Source organism: Heterodontus francisci, chromosome 7 (assembly GCF_036365525.1).
Source record: "Heterodontus francisci isolate sHetFra1 chromosome 7, sHetFra1.hap1, whole genome shotgun sequence".
Classification (NCBI taxonomy): domain Eukaryota; kingdom Metazoa; phylum Chordata; class Chondrichthyes; order Heterodontiformes; family Heterodontidae; genus Heterodontus; species Heterodontus francisci.
In genome coordinates this window covers 52,244,197-52,262,980 of record NC_090377.1, presented here as the reverse complement: position 1 = coordinate 52,262,980, position 18,784 = coordinate 52,244,197, and the positions used below count along the sequence as shown (strand labels likewise).

The following is an 18,784-nucleotide window of genomic DNA, read 5'->3' as shown; positions in this document are numbered from 1 at the left end:
TCCAATCTTCCATAGATACAGGGAGGTGCCAGAGGATTGAAGAGTGGCAAAAATGACACCTTTATTCAAGAAAGGGTGCAAGGACATTCCTAGCAACTACAGTCCAGTTAGTTTAACATCAGTGCTGGGCAAGCTTTTAGAAACAATAATCGAGGGAAAAAATCAACATGTACTAGGAGAGGTTTGAGTTAATTCCGATAGCCAACATGGATTTGCAAAAGGCAGATTGTGCTTGACTAATCTAATTGAATTTTTTGATGAAGTAATAGAAAAGTTTGATGATGGGAATGCAGTGAATGTAGTCTATATGGATTTAAAGAAAGCCTTTGATCAAGTAACATAAAAGGCTGGTTAACAAAATTGAGGCTCATGGAATAGGAGGGTCAGTGTCCAATTGGATAAAAAAACATTGCTCAAGGACGGAAAACAGTGAGTCACAGTAAATAGTTGTTTTTCAGACTGGAGGATGGTTGATGGTGGTGTTCCCCAAGGGTCTGTGCTAGGACCACTGCTTTATTTGCTATTTATAAATGGCTTGGATCATAGAATACAGAGTAGAATTTCAAAATTTGTCGTTGATACCAAACTTGAAGAGTGGCAAAAAGGATGATATGAATTGCCTGCAACAGCTCTTAGATAGGCTAGCAGAATGATCAGAGAGGTGGCAGATGGAAATTAATAAGGACAAGTGTGAGGTGATGCATTTTGGAAGAAGGGATAGAGTGAGGCAATATTTACTTAATGGTGCAGTTCTAAAGAGTGTGCAGGAACAAAGGGTCCCAGGGGTACTTGTGCATCAATCTTTGAAGGTGGCAGGACATATTGAGAGAGTGGTTAGCAAAGCATATGGGACCTTGGGCTTCATAAATAGTGGCATTAAGTACAACAGCAGGCAGGTTATGCTCACCCTTTGTAAAGCTCTGGTTAGGCCCTGCTGGAGTGTTGTGTGCAGTCCTGGTCACCACACTTTAAGAAAGATGTGAGGGTCCTTGAGAGGGTACAGCAGAGAATGGTTCCAGAGATGGGGGGATTTTAGTTACAAGGTTAGGTTGGAATAGTTGCGGTTGTTCTCCCTGGAGATTAAGGGGAGATTTAATAGAGGTGTACAAGATTATGACAGGCATAGAGAAGTTAGACAAGGAAAAACCATTCCCATTAACTGATGGTACAAGGACTAGGGGAAACAGATTGAAGGTTTTGGGCAGAGATGCAGGGGGAATGCGAGGAAGAACATTTTTGTGCAGCGAGTTGTATTGACCTGGAACTCACTGCCCTGAAGGGTGGTGGAAGCAGAAACAATTAATGATTTCATAAAGAAATTGGAAGGGCACTTGAAGGAAATAAACTTGCAGGGCTACAGAGATCGATAGGGGTAGCGAAACATACCGGATTGCTTCCTGGAGAGCCAACATGGACCCAATGGGCTGAATAGCCTCCTTCTATACCAAAAATGACTCTATGACCAGGTCAACTAAATCAACAATTTCCTGTTTTCCAAAAACAACAATACCTTTTACATATACAGTGCCTTTAATGTAATAAAATGTCCCAAGGAACTTCAAAGGAGCATTATAAAATTAAAAAACGACACTGAGCCACAAAAGAAGATATGTGGGTCAAAAGTTCAAAGAGGTAGGCCTTACAGAGTGTCTTAAAGGAAGAAAGAGTGGTAGAAAGGCATAGAGATTTAGTGAGTGAATTCCAAAGCTTAGGGCCTTGGCAGCTGAAGGCGCAACTGCCAATAATGGAGGAATTAAAATCAGGGATGCTCATGAGGCCAGAATTAGATGCGTACAGATATCTCAGAAGTTGTATGACTGGAGGAGAATACAGAGAGAGGTGAGGCCATGAGGGAACTTGAAAACAAGGATAAGAATTTTAAAGTACAGGCGTTGCTTAACCGGAAGCCAATGTAGGTCAGCAAGCATAGGACTTGGTGCAAGATAGGACACAGGCAACAGACCTTTGGATGACCTCAATTTACAGAGGGTAGAGTGTGAGAGGCCAGATAGGAGTGCATTGGGATCGTCAAGTCTAGACCTAACAAAGGGTTTCAGCAGAAGGCGAGCTGAAGCAGGTGCAGAGCCTATTATAATGCAGGGAACTTAAATCTCTAGAATAATTACAATCTGCTGAATGCTCTGTAATTTGATGTGGAGAGATGGATCAGCTTGCCAGTTGGTGGCAGAATGGTGAAGCTGAAAATGTCAATGAGGAATTAGCTGAGGAATCGGTAGAGCAAAACTCAACAATTTCTGCCCTGAGTTCAGCTTTAAAAGGGGCACTGTCATTATGATCGGTATTTGGCCAACGTTTTGATTGTTTAGAAATGCCCCACAAAATTGCTGCTGCGTCGCTTAGCCCCATCTTCAGTGCGGCTTGCACTGAACATCATCTGGTGAGATCGGTGGCATGGGCATTACAAGCATGCACGAGAAGTATTATGGCAGATTGTGACACTAGTCAGCGTGTAACACTGATTTGAAGCCAGGCCTGCCAAATTGGACGTTGTTGCTCTAGTTAACGCCCTCTCTTAGACACAGCTGAACATGCTTTCAGTTGCATGAAGGAACTCCCATCCCCCTGCCCCAACACTGCACCCTGCTGAGACGACAGTTGTGTGATTGCCTTTAAGAGTGATGACCCTTTCAGATCTTAATATGCTAATAAGCTATGTGCCAGGATGCAGTCACGTGACTACTTGCCAGATTCACTCTTACACAAAGAGGCAAGTCCTGTAAATACATAGCTCTGCACTGTATATATTAGTTAGCTGTTTAATAAACCTGTTTGAGATCTTCAATCAACTGGACTCCATGCATCTTATTTATATTGCATCAGACAACATAAAAAGTTTCTCATTACATGGTGGCAGCGGTGGTCAGAAGACAGGATCCAAGATTGAAGGCCACAGGAAAACAGCTTTAAAAATGACCTACAGCTAAAAGAGACAAAGTTAAAAGAAACACTGGCCCAAACAATGAAAAGAAGAAGAAAAAATACTCACCCCCAGCTGTAGAAGACAGAGCTGAACGACAGGCTACAAATCAATCACTGTGATCGGATGAGTTGGTGTGCCGTTGGTACAGGAACCCCAGTTGAAAAAAAGGAAGCCTTGAAGCCCTTAAAAGATTGATTTTTTTTGTCTCTCAAAGGCTCTCTGGGAGAGTAAAAATTTGGGGAAGACCCAATTCCTCCCCCAGGCTGATCAGGTCTGCGTCATTACAAGAGGGGTGCCTGACAGTGAAAAGCGCAGGAATCTTTCATTCACACAATTTGCTGATGAGCTATACTGGGGCACAAATTTGTGATACAAGTTGGTAGTGCTGAGGAATGGTGCCAATTCGAGGTTGGAAGCACATGACTGGCTCTGATGTTGTTGTATGTAGGCTTTACTCCAGATGCTGTCACTTTGTACCTAAGAAAGTCAATCTCGGATGCCACGAATGAGCATTTGTCCTTGATGAGTGTCAAATTATGTTGTGCGAGTTTGAGTGAGCACCATGGACAACCGCTGATCATGTTTTGCTTTGTTTTTCCATGTCTGACAAAACTGAAGAGACAGTCTGGTGGAACATGCTAGGTGCTGAACTTAGTCCGTAAGGCATTCTGTGGTACTAAAACATGCTGTCATGTGTAACACAGGCTGTAAAATGTTGACTTTGCTCCACTAGTGGTATCTGAAGATATCTCCGTCGCATGTTGAGCTTCGTGAAGACTATGGAGTCACGAAATGTTGCCGATAGTTCTTGGATTGTAGGGAATGAGTAACTGTCTGGAGTAATTGCTTTGTTGACTGACTTAAGGTCAACACATAGTCTAAGTTCTCCTTTTTAGGGCCGCTCAATGACGAGGTTCAATATCCATGAGAATGAATTTTTTCACTCAATGATACTGTCTATTCAGCTCCTGTAACACTTGGGCGTGGATTAAAAATGGCAACCATCTGAAATATTGGAAAACAGGCAGAATTAAAGTGTCAAAGTAAGGAGCATGACAGTACCCCTTAACCTCCCTGAATTCGGTGAATAAGGAAGGATACTGTTGTGCATAGTCTGCATCATCGATCATATTAATGTGTGCTCTGGGGTGGTCTGCAAGTTTGAAGCCAAGCTTATTGAACAGGTCTATCCCCAGTAGGCTCCTGTCTTTGGCCACGTAGAATGTGAACTTGTCTAGGTTGACATTTTTGTAGTGCACTGGAACTGTGATCATTCCAAAAACTGGGATAATTGAGTCATGGTAAGCTTGAAGAATGTCTGTCGCAGGAGTGAGAGAAAGTTGCGAAAAATAACGACAGTAGACGTCGTGCCTTAATATGGATACTGTGGTATCCACATCAATGAGGAGCGACTGTGCAATCCTTGAACTGACCCCTGTACATGGGACTGTGTGCTTTACTGTCACGATAGTATGCACATGCTGTACTTCGCTCTCAGGATTAGGTTCCTCCATGTGTCAAACTGACGAAAACTTCTTCGATGATCTTTGCAAAGTGATTCATCTTTGACCAAGAGTTGCATTATTTCCCTCATGTCTGACATGGTGTTTGGAATTCATGGGTACCCCACAATTCGGGCACATTTTTGAGGGTGCCTGACCGTCATATGGCAAGTGTTGATGAGCCTGCTGAGGTCTCTTTGTCTGTACCCCTTGCACTTGAGCTGATTGGGCAAGCTGTGTCTGAGCCTGATGGTGTATTTTTGGGTAATGTCTTCAAACCTAACATGACGGATTCGATTTGGATGCCCGAGGTCGTGGACTTTTCCAAAGTCAAACCATCATCTTCCATGAATGGGCAATCCCTAATTTGTGCTATTGAGGTTTTTTTCAATTGGTTGATCATGAATTAATTAATTAGTGTGCCAAATTTGCATGTAGAAGCCAATCAACACAACACTGCCACAAATAATAACAGAAAGTGCTGAAAATGCTCAGCAGGTCAGGCAGCATCTGTGGAGAGAGAAGCAGAGTTAATGTTTCAGGTCAGTGACCTTTCATCAGAACTGGCAAAGGTTAGAAAAGAATTAGGTTTTAAGCAAATAAAGGGGGTGGGGGTGGGTGCCGGGGAAGAGAACAAAATAGGAGGTGTGTGATAGGGCAGAAGGCAGGAGAGATTAGATAAAAAGCTGTCCTGGGACAAAGGCAAAAAGTGAGTTAATGCTTGTGGTGAAAGACAAAGCATTAGTCACACATTGTTTTATGGGCTCACCATTTCCCTGGCATCTCTGGCGGAACGTGCATCATACAATCATCACACTTTTCTTCGGGCCAAAGTATTTCTCAAGAACACTTGCCACCTTATTGAACATAGGTGCATCATCCGTTAGTCGAAAATACACTGGCCCTCTGCTCCAAGGCAATGCACGAGTATTGCCTTCTTGCGAGTCACTGCTACATCTGTACAGTCCATAGCCATAGCAAGCAAGTAGGTTTCAAATCCAGGAATTCATCTGTCCCACGGAATGGGAGGATCTCCTGGTGATGACAGGAAAGACACTGGGGCTGATAAATTTAAATTACTCACCATCTTCATTGACAAATGTTTCATACCCCAAGCATGGAGAAATTAGACAAATGATTTCTGTGTGTGTGTAGGCTTTACTCAGATGGCTGTCTGGATCTGTCTCAGTTTTACTTTTGGAACCACATCCGCTCAGGTTGACTGACAGCAAAGTGAGTGGTCTTTCAAATACAGCACAGAGCAATCAATCACTGAGAAATCAAACACACCAGGTACAAGGAGTGTTCTCTGAAATCAGTAGTGTGACCACTTCTGTTTGAAATCAGTAGTGTGAGCGCTGTGCATTCTCTGAAATCAGTAAAGTTAGCGGTGTGCTTCCTCTGAAATCAGCATTGTGAGAGCTGTATGTTCTCTGAAGTCAGGAGTGTGTAGGCCGTGCATTCTCTGAAGTCAGTAGTGTGTAGGCCGTGCATTCTCTGAAGTCAGTAGTGTGTAATCCGTGCGTTCTCTGAAGTCAGTGGTGTGCATGCTATGCGTTCTCTGAGGTCAGTAGTGTGTACGCCGTGTGTTCTCTGAAATCAGTAGTGTGTACACTGTGTGTTCTCTTAAGTCAGTAGTGTGTACGCCATGTGTTCTCTGAAGTCAGTAGTGTGTACACCGTGTGTTCTCTGAAGTCAGCAATGTGTACACTGTGTGTTCTCTGAAGTCAGTAGTGTGTATGCCGTGTGTTCTCTGAAGTCAGTAGTGCGTACACCGTGTGTTCTCTGAAGTCAGTAGTGTGTACACCGTGTGTTCTCTGAAGTCAGTAGTGTGTATGCCGTGTGTTCTCTGAAGTCAGTAGTGTGTATGCCGTGTGTTCTCTGAAGTCAGTAGTGCGTACACCGTGTGTTCCCTGAAGTCAGTAGTGCGTACACCGTGTGTTCTCTGAAGTCAGTAGTGTGTATGCCGTGTGTTCTCTGAAGTCAGTAGTGCGTACACCGTGTGTTCCCTGAAGTCAGTAGTGCGTACACCGTGTGTTCTCTGAAGTCAGTAGTGTGTATGCCGTGTGTTCTCTAAAATCAGTAGTGTGTATGCCGTGTGTTCTCTGAAGTCAGTAGTGTGCATGCTGTGTGTTCTCTGAAGTCAGTTGTGTGTACGCCGTGCATTCTCTGAAGTCAGTAGTATGAATACTGTGTGTTCTCTGAAGTCAGTCGAGAGTGGGAAGAGGATATGTTGCAACAACCACAAGAGCAAAGAGAGCTACGAACTCCGGTACTTCCAGATCAATCAAGATGAAGAGGAGGAAGAAGATGAAGACTAAGCATAAGGCTGGTCTGAACTTTTGTACAAACTATCTTCAATAAAGATAAAAAAAGGAAAAACAAAAAAAAAAGGGAAAACCTTTGAGATCAGCTGATAGCCAAGGATAATGAGGAAGCAGATGGAAAGGGAGGTTGTGCAGATATTAGATTGAGGAAGTGATGCCAATACAAAGCAGAAGCAGTTTCAAGATTTATTCAAGAGGGAAAGCAATAATATGAAATGAAAGCACCGAACAAAATAACTTTTGTTTATTATAAAATAGTAGACTCAGATAGTTTTTTTAATAGGAATAGTAAATTTATTTAAAATTAAAAATACTTCCAGCAGCAAATGGAGCTGGAGATAAGCTTTGGTGCAACATTAGCAGTAGATTGCTATCACTCGTGCCTCAAGTGACATCTTCTCATTATTAACCTACTCACTGATGCTCAGTTCAGGTTCTGCCAGACCCATTCAGCTCAAGACCTTGTCACAGCCTTAATCAAAATACAGATGTAAGGGCTAAATGTCAGAGGGGAGTTGAGGGTAACTCTTCTTGAAGGAAGGCTCCAGTCAACTGAGTATGGCACCAAAGAGCTCGAGTAAAATTGAGGCCAATAGGAGTCAAGCGAAAAACACTCTAGTGGCTGGACTCATATCGGACACAAACAATAAAGTTTTTTTTTTCAAAAACATACTTTATTTTTAAAATTTGTAAAAATACCGTTCAAATTTGCCATTACATAAAGTGCAATACAGATTAGTTTCTTTCAATACGTTACATGACACGCCTCACAACACTTGCCATTACAGGTTATATTTATAATGTGCATGTACATTGCATGTCAAAAATTCTCTGGTGCATGCAGCCCGAGAGGTTTTACCCGAGTTCCAGGTGGGATTGCCTTAGACAGTGGCCTGTCCCCACTGAGCCTTTGAGGTGGCTGCCCCAAGCTTTACTGCATCCCTCAGCACCATGTCCTGGACCTTGGAATGTGCCAGTCTGAAAACCTCAGTCATCGACAGCCCTGGTCACTGGAAGATCAGCAAGTTTCAGGCAGACCAAAGTGCGTCTTTCACTGAGTTGATGGTCTTCTAGCAGCAGTTGATGTTTATCTTGGTGTGCATCCCTGGGAACAGCCCGTAGAGCAACGAACCCTGCATTACAGAACTGTTCGGGATGAACCTCGAAAAAATCTCTTTCCACACCTGCTTTGCAAAGATGCATTCCAGAAGGATATGGCTGATGGTCTCTTCCCCACCACAGCCGCCTCAAGTTCTCTCCCACGCCCACCTGCTCGCTGCTCCATTTTGATGTTCCCAGCTGGTCGCCACTCCATCCTGCCGCTTGCATTCCGCCTCGCTGCTATCATCCCGCTCGTTCCCTGCTACCCCAACAACCTGCCACTTCTTCGGGTGGCGAGGTGGGGAGCGAGCAGCAGGAGGGAACAGTGACCTGTTGGGCATGGGCAAGAACGGCGGGATAGAGTGGCAAGCAGTCAGGAGTGGCAGGATGGAGCGGCGAGAAGGCGGATGCGGGAGGGAGCGGGAAACTAAATATGGCCATTGAGGCAGCGATCGGAGGAGGGAGCGAGAAAGAGATGAGGCGAGCGTGAGGGCATACTGTTGGGGAGGGCGGTGGAGGCAGTAATCGTGGCTATTGAGGAGCAATGGTGTTTGGGTTCAATTCTTTTTTGTGTTAAATTGAGCAGCACCATTTTTATTACTGGCAGTTGCCTGAGACGGTGTTTCTGTCGATGAGGCTGCATTCATGCATGTGCCAGTACTGCACCACCTAGTGGTTGTGTTGTCAGCAAATGCAGCCTTAAGATCAGCCATGATTGTATTGAATGGCAGAGCAGACTCGATCGGCCGTCTGGTCTACTCCTGCTCATATTTCTTGTGTTTTTGTGTTTCAAGATATTACTTTAAAAGAATAAACTTCTGTTTGAATTCATAGAGAACAACTGTTTTGTAAAGGATTTCTCCAATGTGACCATAGAAATACATCACTGCTCGATATTAAGATTTCAGCGTGAGGACAGTGACCTGCAGTGTTAATGGCTTTAAATTAATTTTTGGCTGGCAGTAGGGCATTTCACCACAGAAATTATTAAATATGCATCATTTAATTTTATCAGCAGCTACTTACTTGCAGCTAAGCCATTTTTAGTTTTAATTGCATAATAGATTAAGGAACTTTACCAATACAGTATCCAATTAAAGTGGATGTTAGAGACTATGAGAGAGCTGGGAATAATTACGAAGCAATACTCTTGTTAAGGGAGTCATTTCTGTCAAAAACTGCAATAATATTGTTTGTAATCTAAACGTTGGGATAAAATTACAGCTGTGAAATCATTCTGTGTATCGGGTTGCTGAACTCACTGTTTGAATTCAACTTTGGGTTCTTTTTAATACGATTATTGCATATTTGTTTTGAAATGAGCAATGGAAAATAACACTGTATTTTGGAGCAATGTTACTAATGTCACAACTCACATTTTTTGAGTAATTTATGAGCACTATTTTGTTTCTGGGAAGTGAGCCTTTGGCATAGTGATAGCATTACTGCCTTTATATCAGAAGGTCCCAAGTCCCAGCCCTGACAAGCAGAGAGTGGAGTATAGTTTTTAAATACTGGGTTGACATCCAGCAGAGGACTCGTTTCTGAACAGTGGTAGTATTCCTGAGTCAGAAGGGTAGGGTACTGGGCCCAGAAAGCCAATTTAGTGTCTAGAGCCTGCGGGTGGCATGGTACTGAGGTCTAACCCAATAGTTTAAAACTGGTGATAATTCACTCAAGTGCAAATAGTCCTCAATTCGCAAACTCAAGCTAATGAAATTTATTGGAGTTACATGGGGGGACTTTTAACACCCACCCTCCCCCCCCTCAAAACAGGTGGTTTGGGGTCAGGTGGGATATAAAAATGTTAAAAATCTAAAACCCGACTCCAGCCCACCGATTTCCAGTTTTATGAGAGACAGGAGGGTGGGGCCAGACAACCAACCTGTTTTCAGGAGGTGGATTGGTCATGTCAATATTATAATGAAGGAACATGCCTCAGAATTAACTATCATTTTGGAATTAACCGGGGGCATAGGATTTTCCCATGCCTCAGGAAACCCAGGGTAGGATTTTATCCTGCCCTTGGAGATGAGAATGAGGCGGGGGGTGGTGGGTGGCACACAAAATGGCAAGGCTTGGCATGCCCAATGTTGTTCTGGCCCCTTGTTATTTTGTTCTGGGTGGGGAATGACACCAATTGAGACCCTTAAGTGGCCAATTAATGGCAGCCTCCCACCTCTACTCCGATTTTATGGAAGGCGGAGGGGCCTGCCACCGTGTGGAGATGGTGCCAGGGTGAGAGCTACCGGCCTCCTACCGGGCTCGGGAGGGTGGGGGCAGGGTGTCCTTCCTCTGGAGGGCCCATGGCAGTGATGGCCACACTACGCCTCCACCTGTCTTCCAGCCTGCCACTGGGACCCCTGTTATTGGGATACAATCCTGGCCCCAGAAGCTGAAGGTAGGCGAGCATTGCTGGATCCAGGAGTAAATGTCTGCTATACCCACACATCCCCACAATGGAACAGTCCCTCCAACACTTCCAATCTCCATTGGACACTTCTGATCACCCCCTGACCCTTCTGATTCAGCTGCGCCTGTTTTTTTCTCATGTAGGCCATGTGCAAACTTTCTGCTGACTGCTGTCTGCTAATTTAAATGATACTATTGTGCACCCTAATGCTAAAGGCACTGTTGAGTGGCTGCTTGCTTCAATAGGGGCCTAAGTTTGTGTGAGGCTAGCACCACTTAAAGCTAGCCTGCACGAATGAAGGCCAGACTGCAACTCTTAAAGGGGAGGTGCATTCTGGCTGCAACAAGTGCTCAAAGTGGCTGGAGAAGTGAGTCTGACCTGTAGGAAGCCTGACTAATGGTGCAATAAGGCAGACAGCATGCTGCATGTTTCTCCGACACAGCACTGGAGGCCTTGGTGCAGAAAATGGACCAGAGGAGTGACGCCTTCTATCCACCAGGGGACAGGAGGCCTTCCAGAGAAACTCTGAGAAGGCAATGGGAACAAAGAGCTGTCATGGTCAGTGCAAGCAGTGTAGCCCTGAGGACCTGGATGCAGTGTTCCAAGAAGTTTAATGATCTCACACAAGAGGTCAAAGGCAGTGAATTCAGCCTCAAATACTTGAACCACCAGCTTCTCACACTACTCAATTCATCACCTGCCGTCCCTTCACTCACCTACCAACAATTTCTATCAATCACGAATCACACCTCACATACATAGCTCCACCTCACCCTCATTCAGTTAGCACTGTTGCTAGACTCACACCCACAAGAGTGCACACTTTGCCAACAATTCAACCAAGGCAGGCACATTATTCAAAATTATAGCACCACATGAACTGACACACCTCTCTCTCTCTCTTTGAAGACAAGGTAGCGCATAACTGAAGGAGGACAGGCATAGCAGCATGTCCTGAGCCCCACGGAGGAGATGGTGCTCTCCATTACTGGAACAGCCATGACTGAGGCTGTGGCCAGCGGTGGGGCTGAAACCATTAAAGATGATGGTATTCTCGTACCTGATCCTTTTACTCACATCCCACTTCCTCCTGATCCCCAAATCTTTTCTGATTTACAAGCTGCACAAAGAGTCAGCTTTTCCTCCCTCACCTCACGACAACCATGTGCCTTTCTCCTTTCAGATATCCAACAGCTGCCACCTGGCCAGGCTATGGTGGAGGAGAAAGAGCTGGAAGAGCAGGAAGACAATGATGAAGAATAAACACTGTCACTAAGTCTCACATTCACAGCCACCAACTCAGATACTGACACTGTTTGTAATTTTGAGGGCAGCTTAGAGACACTGGGCAAGAGTGGCCTGCAGCCAGGGCAGGGAGAGGGTAGCACAGGTGCCAGCTTGCCAGAGGATAATGTCGCACACAAATTCTGATGCACAGGACTCTGATGAGGCCTTTGATGGGGCGGCCTACAGATGAAGGTTGATGGGTATACGCACTGAAGTGCCTGGTGCACTGGCAGACCTGCCTAAAAGCCTGTGGTCAATGTCAAGGAGCATGGGTGAATCTGGCTTTGTGCAGAGCTTGGAATTCGTATTCTCCACAGTGGAAGCAGTGGTCAGCTCCAGGAGTGCACTTACAGACCCATCCATGATGCATTGTCTGATGGCTGATGTCTCAGCTTCCATTGCAGCACAAGCAGAAGGCACTCAAAGCCAGCGTGCTGCAGTGGAAGCTCAGACTGAAGTCATGCAAGTTGAGCCTATTGCCTTCATTGCTGTGGATACCAGTATTCAAAGGAGGCTTGCATGATGTCACAGTAGTCCAGCAATCTATGATCCAACACCATTGCTAGGATTACTGAGGCACAATCCCAGGAAAGTGTCAGTGGCTCTGTAAAGCACAAACATGCTGTTCCCTCTCAGGATGACAGCATTTGTCCTCCCACCCTTTCAACTCCCCCAGTGCCCTTGTTGTTGTGTGCTGCCAATGCTAAGGTGATGCAGTTCAAAGCTGGGCCTTCTAAACTGAGAGCTGTCGAGGGTGTCCTGCAAGACCATCTGTGGTCTCTCCCATTGAAAATTAGCAGCCTTACACCAGCTGCAGCCACTGGGGTAGCACTGCATAGAAGTAACAGGCCAGGCAAACGCAGCATGGTTTTTATTATATGTATGCTGCCCACGTGTTTTTGGGTTGCGCACTGGAGTCATGGGCCAGGTGGCCCTTGCCACCTGCAACCCACCCCCAGGTTTGTCATGCTGGCTGAAATACAGATGATATGGACTGGTGCAGATTGCTGCCAGGATATCGAGCATTGGCCTGGATGGTGTGCTGAATATGATCACACACCAGCTGGACATTGAGGGAGTGGAAGCCCTTCCCATTGCACTACATTTCAGAATTGAAATGAGGTGCCAACAAATTGGTATGTGTGCAGTCAATGGCACTGCACCATGGGGAAGTTTGCAGTCCTAACAAAGCCACATACTTATTCTGCCTGCTTCTCTCTGGCGAGGGAGAATGAAATGTATTTAGTTCTCTTGGAATTCAGACACTCAGTGACCTCCCTTATGCAACAGCAGATGGTAAACTGGGAGATGATGCAAGTAACACCTTCTCCAGTCTGGAAAAGCAAGATACATAAAAGTCAGGGCCATAGCCACCTTCACAGTCACTGGCAATGGTGTCCTCACCCTGCTCTGAGGCAGCAGGTTTGGCTGCAACAGGTAGCAGATTTCAGTGAACACTGCCTTAGTGAAATGGAGATGTCTGATGCACTGTTCCTTGCTGAGGCTGAGGTTGGAGAACTGCTCCCTGAAGATCCTGAGAAGATATGGCCTCCTGCTAAGAACGCTTCCCTCCCCTCCTCCCTCTTGAAACAGCTTGTCCTCCTCAGTGTTTTAGTTTTTAGTTTTAGTTTTAGAGATACAGCACTGAAACAGGCCCTTCGGCCCACCGAGTCTGTGTCGACCATCAACCACCCATTTATACTAATCCTACACTAATTCCATATTCCTACAACATCCCCACCTTCCCTATATTTCCCTACCACCTACCTATACTAGGGGCAATTGCTAATGGCCAATTTACCTATCAACCTGCAAGTCTTTGGCTTGTGGGAGGAAACCGAAGCACCGGAGGAAACCCACGCAGACACAGGGAGAACTTGCAAACTCCACACTGGCAGTACCCAGAATTGAACCCGGGTTGCTGGAGCTGTGAGGCTGCGGTGCTAACCACTGCGCCACTGTGCCGCCCCAAATGCCATGTCTTTGCTCATTGTCCCTGCACTGCTGCAAGCCAAGGGTGGGGGAGGGTCAGTGGTTGTGGCGGGGGGCGGGCGTGGACTGGGTGGGTGGGGGGGGGGGGTGGTGTGCAAGTATAAACTACTGCACCCATGTCTAGGAGCAAGTGGCCTGAGAAGAATCCTTGAAGTCAAAACCAAGTCCTTCAGCACCGGTGTACCCTGTAGACTTCAGCAACTTTAAACAACAGTGCAAACCACTAAACACTCCCACAAACTCAGCAATAGCCAATAGAAATCAATCAGGAACTAAACTAAAAGTTGTTGATGATCTCTTTAAATAGCACTGGTACAGGGTCCTTCCTGCTGCTGAATGCATGCTCAGCTGTGACTAATTAAGAGAGGGCTTTAGCTGGAATGTTGAGCTCCAAAATGGCAGCGCTAGTGTCAAGTCAGCATTACACACTGATTGATGTCACAATCTGCCTACTCTGCATACTTCAGGCTGATCCTCCCCATGCCCTTGCTAATACCCAACCAAAGCGGCATCCATAATGCTGAAAATAAGGGTGCTATGCAATCAAATTTTGCAGCCCTCTTGTCTCCAAGCAGCTTTTACCATGCTGTACAGGGAGAAACAGTGGAAGGATGGACAACGGAATATAAAGACATCATGACAACTGCCAGGAATGCAGACATAGTCCACCATGATTTTCTGATGATCATCGTGTACCAGTTGTACATTAACAGAGTCCTTGCAACATGAAAGTGGTTGCATTTTGAGAAGGATGAAGTGGATGCAGTCAATGACATCCTGGATTTGGAGAAATCCTACAGTCTGTGTGAACCTCACAGCTCTATCCTGCTACTTGCAGATGTCAGGGGCAAAAGTGATGACTGTGTTTGCTCTCGCAAACAAATCATCAAAGACCTGTTTAATTCAACCATTGACTGCATGCTGACTGACATTACTGATTTTGTTTTGCCGCCTCTCCCAGGAGGTGGGGACACCGGATGCTTGGTGCATGGGGAATGCAACAACACTGGGGTCAGTTAACCCAATAAAAATTAATCAAAGGGCACCAGACACATCTTTAACCTCTTAACCTTCCTGTGTGGTGAAAATGAAAACTTACCCTACTGTCTCCCATCTAGGGAAGTACTATATGTCTAAATTTTGCTCACCTAAACTGTGATCTATCAATTGATACAGGTTATATTTGGATACATATAAGCTACTGAGTGAATGATTTGACATCTCATTGCTAAATAAAGAATGATCATAAAATTATGAAGTAATATTTCTTAATAAGACACTGAGGAGAAAACAATTGGTAGAATCCTAATATTAAACAATACAGCATGTAAAATATTCAGCTATCAATTATTGACAGAATTAATATCTAAAGTTACAAAGGTTGTTCCAATTATGTTATAGCATCACATTAACAGATCATTTTTATTACAAGTTGATATTACGTTCAATGTCCAAAACTGACATAAATTAACTTTCCATGAGAGCACAGGAGATGCAATACCTGCCCTTTTATCTACTTTCTTCTCACTGGCCAAGGTCCCAAAAACTCCTTCCAGGTGAAACCTGTCCGACCCATTTCCTGCACTTCTGCCCGCACGTTTCCCCTCTCTCAGAGCCACAATCGGGTTCCCCACGTCCTCACTTCCCACCCCACCAGCCTCCAAATCTAAAGGACCACTCTCCGCCATTTCCGCCACCTCCACCACGATGCCACCACCAAACACATCTTCCCCTCCCCTCGCCCATCAGCATTCTGAAGGAACCGGTCCACTCTTCCATCACCCCCAACATATCATCCCTTTCCCTCGCCACCTTCCTATACAACCACAGGAAGTGTAGCACCTGCCCTTTTACCTCCTCTCTCCTCACCTTCTAAGGCTCCAAACACTCCTTCCAGGTGAAGCAATCTCCTCTACATTGGGTGACCACTTTGCTAGAACCAGAACTTCTAGTTCCGAACAAGGGTCACTGACCCGAAACGTTAACTCTGCTTCTCTTTCCACAGATGCTGCCAGACCTGCTGAGTGGTTCCAGCATTCATGAAATTATTACTTTGCTCAGAATTCCTATAATCACTAACTTCCTTTCCAGATATTTTATTCTTCTACTTGAATTCCTGTGAGCTTTCTCAACTGCTCTCACTCTTTAATTGTTCTGATCATGTTGGTAGTTTGAGTCAAAACTAATCATTTACAGCTTTGATTCATAAAACAAATTCCTTTAATGTAATTTCAACCAACCTTGGTGATGTATCTCTTTTTATATTTTAGACACTGGCCAACCAGAGTAAGACACTGTGGCAGAGATTTTCATACTTAGTGACAAATAGCCCGGCACATATCAAACACATACTGAACAACTTTTAATTGCCCCCAAAAAAGGTCAGATTGACTTCAAGAGTGTTTAATTTATGAACCATAAATGTAGTAAAGGAATTCAGGTAAGAGTGAGTCTTCAGTGCTATTTGTGAGACTCTAGTCATGTTGTTTTGGCCATAATCACAACAAGGGACTAAATGATAAGATGAAAGATAACTACGCTCATGATCATCAGAATATAATTCTTTGTTTCCTCTTTGGAAAGCTTGGTGTTTTTGCTTCTGGATGCGAACCATTTTTTTAAAAAACAGTGCTGTCTTGGAAGCATCATAGTTCTTAGCATTAATTCCTACTATTATCCAAGAGGTCAACAGGATTTCCGAAAACCTCATTATAAGGAGAATTCCAGTCATTTGTAGAGCATTTGCTTATGGAATAAAATCAGTTGAAGCATCGAGTTGGGTCAGTGGTATTACTTAATGTGCATTTGTTAATTTTCTTTCATTTTGGTATATTTTGACATCAACAATTCCCTTTTATTATAAAGAAGCATTCACAAAAGCATGTTACAAAATTCCTTTTGCTGGCTTAATTTTGCCTCTATTGAGCACAAAATCAGAGATGGCTGTTGGCATGTAGGAGAGTGGAATCCAGAAAATCTTTGCATCTAGTCCTGCGGAGTAGCGAGTGCGTGGGTGAACAGATGTCAGAGCATGATTCATACACCACACCACTTTCATCAAATCTTGGTCTGCAAACTCAACCATTTCCTTTGCTTTTGGTATATCTACAAACCAATACAAAAAGTATGTGTTAAAATGAGTTAACGTCTCCATCCATGATAATTCAGGCAAGCTACAAATATGATAGATTGCAGAAGACTAGGGGACATGCATATAAGTTATGCAAAGGCAGGGCTAAGTTAGATGTAAGGTCATTCATTTTTTCCCAGACAATTGCTGACCTTTGGAACAGGTTTGTTGGCTCATGCAGTGAATGCAAACCTTCAAAAGAGAGCAGAAGGAGGAATCGTGGGACTGAAATGATGTCTTATAAAAGGTAGGTGAAATATCTGGCAATATAATCATGGTTAATGTGGGCTCCTGGACTAGTTTTTATCTTCTTAAGGGGGTTAGAGCATTTTCCAGACTTTTTTCCTTAATTGATCTTGGATTTTATCTTAGAAGTCTACATGGATGCAGGTGGATCGAGGGGTGTCTAATTATGATGCTTCGTGTCATACGACAATGTAGTTCAGGCTTAATGGACCAGATGATCTTTTCCTACCTGTCGTTTCAATATGTTTTAATATTTTATTTGAAACAGCAAAACAAAGATTGATATTGGATATTGAATGCTGCAGTCTCTGAAGTCTTTTGATGAGGGTGAACAACCATAAATGATACTGATCTGCATGGAAACCTACAAAACTGCCCACTATTGGCAGACTGGATCTAACTCATTAAGCAAAATAGATAAATTATCAGGGGTGCTTCAGTTGCCTAATCAGCCACAGGCAATAGAATACTCCTCAATTTCCTGTGCATTCGTTTGGATGTATCAAACCATCTTAGGCTGCTCATTCAATGAATGAATGAATGAGTGACTGGCTGAATTTTACAGCATGAGATTCAATGGGTTGTATTGTGTGATACTGCTGAAGTAAAATGATAAGGCATTGTACCAACACTACATGATCATAGTTCACAGACCTCCATCAGATAAAGCAAGACTCCCGATTGGGTAATGTAAAAGAAAGAAAAGCAAGATCACACTTGGGCTCTTGGATTAGTTTGCTTGGTGTTCACATGACATCAAGGATCACCACAAACTAGGAGAAAGAGAATCTCCACATCTAAGAAGTCAATGTGATGAAAATCAAGCAGGTTCTCTAAAGCTGTTGTGAGCGACACAGCCAGATTACTGCCAGATGGTGAAGACAGAAATCGACCCCATCAGGATGTACTCCAGCAAAGGGCATTGCATCTTCCGGAATTTCTCCTAAACTGCTGGTGTTTTAAGGTACTGGAGAGAGAGGGAGAAGATCTTTCCAACGCTGTGGTACAGTAGCAAAGATATTTCATAGAAAAACTTACATCTATCTAGGAAATCAGCTCCATAGTCATCCTTTACATCCTGTGGTAACCTGTCCCAGAGCTTTTTAACGTTCTCTGATATTTTGTCAAAATTGGTCATAGTTGTTTTGAAGAAGCCTGGCTCAATACACAGAACTTTTACTCCAAAAATTTCCAAGTCCCTCCTGCAAGACAAGAAAATAAAACGACTGCATGGTTACAGATTTTTAACAATTGGACTATTCTTTTGTTTATTTTGTCCTATGATTGATTTTGTTTTAGATCTACCGTCTAAATGGAAGGAAGTTTGTACTGCTTCAAATCACAAAATTTTAATGTGGATTTCATGCCCATGATGGAACCCACCCAGTTTTATGTCCATTAATTTATATGGCTGAGGTGACTCCATACTGGCTTGAGCTAACTACTGGAAAAGAGCAGAATTGTTTCAAAAAAGTTGTGTTGTATGTTTGTTTCTGTATGCTGGCACTGTATAGAGTCTAGCCAGAAGTTTGTAGACTGTAGTATTTAAGCGTTAATATTTACTTCATAATAACTATATAAACTCCACACTCGCCTGTGTATCCCCTTCAAAAGCCACCTGTAACTGTTCTCGAGTCTCTCCCACATGATCTCTTCCCTCATCATGGCGGATGGTAATCTTTACATTCTTTCAAGATTAACCCTTTGATACCCTTTTACTACATCTTCCGCCCCCAAGTCTTTATCCCAATATATATTTACGTAATTCACTTTATTTACATGCTACCCCATCTCCCTCCAAGTCTCTGACTTCACAGATTCAACCTATCAGGAGGCTTCACAACT

At 44.0% G+C, this 18,784-nt stretch overlaps 1 protein-coding gene across 3 annotated transcripts in view; it reads right to left on the bottom strand.

Annotated features, from left to right (window-relative positions):
- Positions 1–14,857: 14,857 nt before the first annotated feature.
- LOC137371982 (retinol dehydrogenase 7-like) overlaps positions 14,858–18,784 on the bottom strand; it is a 28,923-nt gene continuing 24,996 nt past the window's right edge. For all 3 annotated transcript variants that reach the window (XM_068035175.1, XM_068035174.1, XM_068035176.1), the window contains exons 4-5: positions 17,978–18,141; positions 14,858–16,668 (exon numbers count right to left, since the gene is read on the bottom strand). In XM_068035175.1, the coding sequence (XP_067891276.1) occupies positions 16,448–16,668; positions 17,978–18,141 (385 nt within the window). In that variant the 3' untranslated portion in view covers positions 14,858–16,447. The remainder of the gene's footprint in view (positions 16,669–17,977; positions 18,142–18,784) is intronic.